The 3,109-nt window shown below is 45.3% G+C and overlaps 1 protein-coding gene across 1 annotated transcript in view; it reads left to right on the top strand.

Moving 5' to 3' along the window:
• The window catches only part of fktn (fukutin), a 21,464-nt gene that overhangs the window by 11,284 nt on the left and 7,071 nt on the right, over positions 1 to 3,109 (top strand). Inside the window, exons 6-7 of the mRNA XM_024137776.2 lie at positions 1,466 to 1,625; positions 2,056 to 2,078. Of these exons, the coding sequence (XP_023993544.1) occupies positions 1,466 to 1,625; positions 2,056 to 2,078 (183 nt within the window). The remainder of the gene's footprint in view (positions 1 to 1,465; positions 1,626 to 2,055; positions 2,079 to 3,109) is intronic.

Here is a 3,109-nt window from a genome sequence, read left to right as displayed (position 1 = left end):
CTTGGCACACCTGTATTTGGGGAGTTTCTCCCATTCTTCTCTGCAGATCCTCTCAAGCTCTGTCAGGTTGGATGGGGAGCGTCGCTGCACAGCTATTTTCAGGTCTCTCCAGAGATGTTAGATCGGATTCAAGTCTGGGCTCTGGCTGGGCCTCTCAAGGACATTCAGAGACTTGTCCCAAAGCCACTCCTGCGTTGTCTTGGCTGTGTGCTTAAGGTCGTTGTCCTATTGGAAGTTGAACCTTCGCCCCAGTCTGAGGTCCTGAGCTCTCTGGAGCAGGTTTTCATCAAGGATCTCTCTGTACTTTGCTCTGTTCATCTTGACCTCGATCCTGACTAGTCTCTCTGCCGCGGAAAAACATCCCCACAGCATGATGCTGCCACCACCATGCTTCACCGTAGGGATGGTGCCAGGTTTCCTCCAGACGTGACGCTTGGCATTCAGGCTAATGAGTTCAATCATGGTTTCATCAGAACAGGGAATCTTGTTTCTCATGGTCTGAGAGTCTTTAGGTGCCTTTTAGCAAACTCCAAGCTGGCTGTCATGTCCCTTTTACTAAAGAGTGGTTTCCGTCTGGCCACTCTACCATAAAGGCCTGATCGGTGGAGTGCTACAGAGATGGTTGTCCTTCTGGAAGGTTCTCCCATCTCCACAGAGGAACTCTGGAGCTCTGTCAGAGTGACCATCGGGTTCTTGGTCACCTCCCTGACCAAGGCCCTTCTCCCCCAATTGCTCAGTTTGGACGGGCGGCCAGCTCTAGGAAGAGTCTTGGTGGTTACAAACTTCAGTTCTTGGGGACCTTCAATGCTGCAGACATTTTTTGGTTGAGCTCTACGGACAATTCCTTCAACCTCTTGGCTTGGTTTTTGCTCTGACATGCACTGTCAACTATGGGACCTTATATAGACAGGTGTGTGCCTTTCCAAATCATGTCCAATCAATTGAATTTACCACAGATGGACTCCAATCAAGTTGTAGAAACATCTCAAGGATGATCAATGAAAGCAAGATGTACCTGAGCTCAATTTCCAGTCTCATAGCAAAGGGTACTTATGTAAATACGTTATTTCTGTTTTTTAACTTTTAATACATTAGCAAACATTTCTAAAAACCTGTTTTCGCTTTGTCATTATGGGGTATTGTGATGTCATTATGGGGTATTGTGATGTCATTATGGGGTATTGTGATGTCATTATGGGGTATTGTGATGTCATTATGGGGTATTGTGTGTATATAATAATATTTCATCCATTTTGGAATAAGGCTGTAATGTAATAAAATGTGGAAAACTTCAAGGGGTCTGAATACTTTCTGAAGGCAGGACCCACAGGGCCTTTGGACCTTGGTTTCGTCCACTAGCTGAGTGTTGTTGCCTGCTGTTGAATCAGCTGTATCTCAGGTTTTAAGATTCCAGCCTTCGGTTTAGTCCACGACATCTAACCAGTGTTGTTCCCTGTTGGATCAGCTGTACCCTGATGACACGTCTCCTGAGGCAATGAACTTCAGGATGAAGGCTAAGGCGCTGCTCCACCTCGCTGCCAGGATCCTCACTGAGCTCAGAGTCCCCTTCTGGCTGAGCAGTGGTACCTGCCTGGGTAAGACCCTACATAACCCTAACCCTTCTGGCTGAGTAGTGGTACCTGCCTGGGTAAGACCCTACATAACCCTAACCCTGACAGATACAACATTAACCTAGAAGGACGGTTCCAGGCTATCCTACACAGAGACAGATACAACATTAACCTAGAAGGACGGTTCCAGGCTATCCTACACAGAGACAGATACAACCATACATTGACTGGGTATATGTCTGAAATTGCACCCTACTCCCTATTTAGTCACTACTTGTGACCAGGACCCAGGTCAAAAGTAGGGCTTCTGGTCAAAAGTAGTGCACTATAGAATAGGGTGCCATTTGAAACAAACATAATGAACCAACAGGATGTCTCTAATAGTATATTTTATGAACTAAAACACCTTTCCAAACTTGTGTTTCAACGGAAGCGCAGCCTTTTGAAAAGCTTGAGTGATACATGTCTGTAGTCTTTAATCCAGATGCCCAGGTCCACATCTTTACTGTAGGGAATGATGCCGACTGCCGAAACCAACCTGGGGAAGAGAGGAGGAGACGTGTTAACTCGAAATGACACAACGACAAGGTTCCAGTTTAAACAAGTTTACTCTACTATATGAACACACTACAGTAGCCATTACACACAAGGCTAGGTCCAACAATGACAAGACTTCCTGCGCATGCGCACTCTTGACTGAGTGATAGCCCCGTAATAACAGAAATATAGGGATACTTAAAACATGAACTTAACAGACGAACGCCATGTTAACCTGTAGGTAATGATACTGTAGGTAATGATACTGTAGGTAATGATACTGTAGGGAGTGATACTGTAGGGAGTGATACGTGTAGGGAGTGATACTGTTGGTAATGATACCGTAGGAGTGATACCGTAGGTAATGATACTGTAGTGAGTGATATCGTAGGGAGTGATACTGTAGGGAGTGATACTGTAGGGGGATACTGTAGGGAGTGATACCGTAGGTAACGATACTGTAGGTACGATACTGTAGGGAGTGATACTGTAGGGAGTGATACTGTAGGGAGTGATACTGTAGGGAGTGAATACTGTAGGGAGTGATACTGTAGGGAGTGATACCGTAGGTAACGATACTGTAGGTAATGATACTGTTGGTAATGATACCGTAGGGAGTGATACCGTAGGTAATGATACCGTAGGTAATGATACTGTAGGGAGTGATACTGTAGGGAGTGATACTGTAGGGAGTGATACTGTAGGGAGTGATACTGTTGGTAATGATACTGTAGGGAGTGATACTGTAGGAGTGATATGTAGGGAGTGATACAGTAGGGAGTGATACCGTAGGGAGTGATACCGTTGGTAACGATACGTTGGTAAGATACTGAGGAGTGATACTGTAGGGAGTGATACTGTTGGTAATGATATGTAGGGAGTGATACTGTAGGGAGTGATACTGTAGGGAGTGATACTGTAGGGAGTGATACTGTAGGGAGTGATACTGTTGGGAGTGATACTGTAGGGAGTGATACTGTAAGGTAATGATACTGTAGGTA

Source organism: Salvelinus sp. IW2-2015, unplaced genomic scaffold (genome assembly GCF_002910315.2).
Source record: "Salvelinus sp. IW2-2015 unplaced genomic scaffold, ASM291031v2 Un_scaffold1305, whole genome shotgun sequence".
In the NCBI taxonomy this organism is placed as follows: domain Eukaryota; kingdom Metazoa; phylum Chordata; class Actinopteri; order Salmoniformes; family Salmonidae; genus Salvelinus; species Salvelinus sp. IW2-2015.
This window is presented reverse-complemented; position numbering and strand designations above follow the sequence as displayed.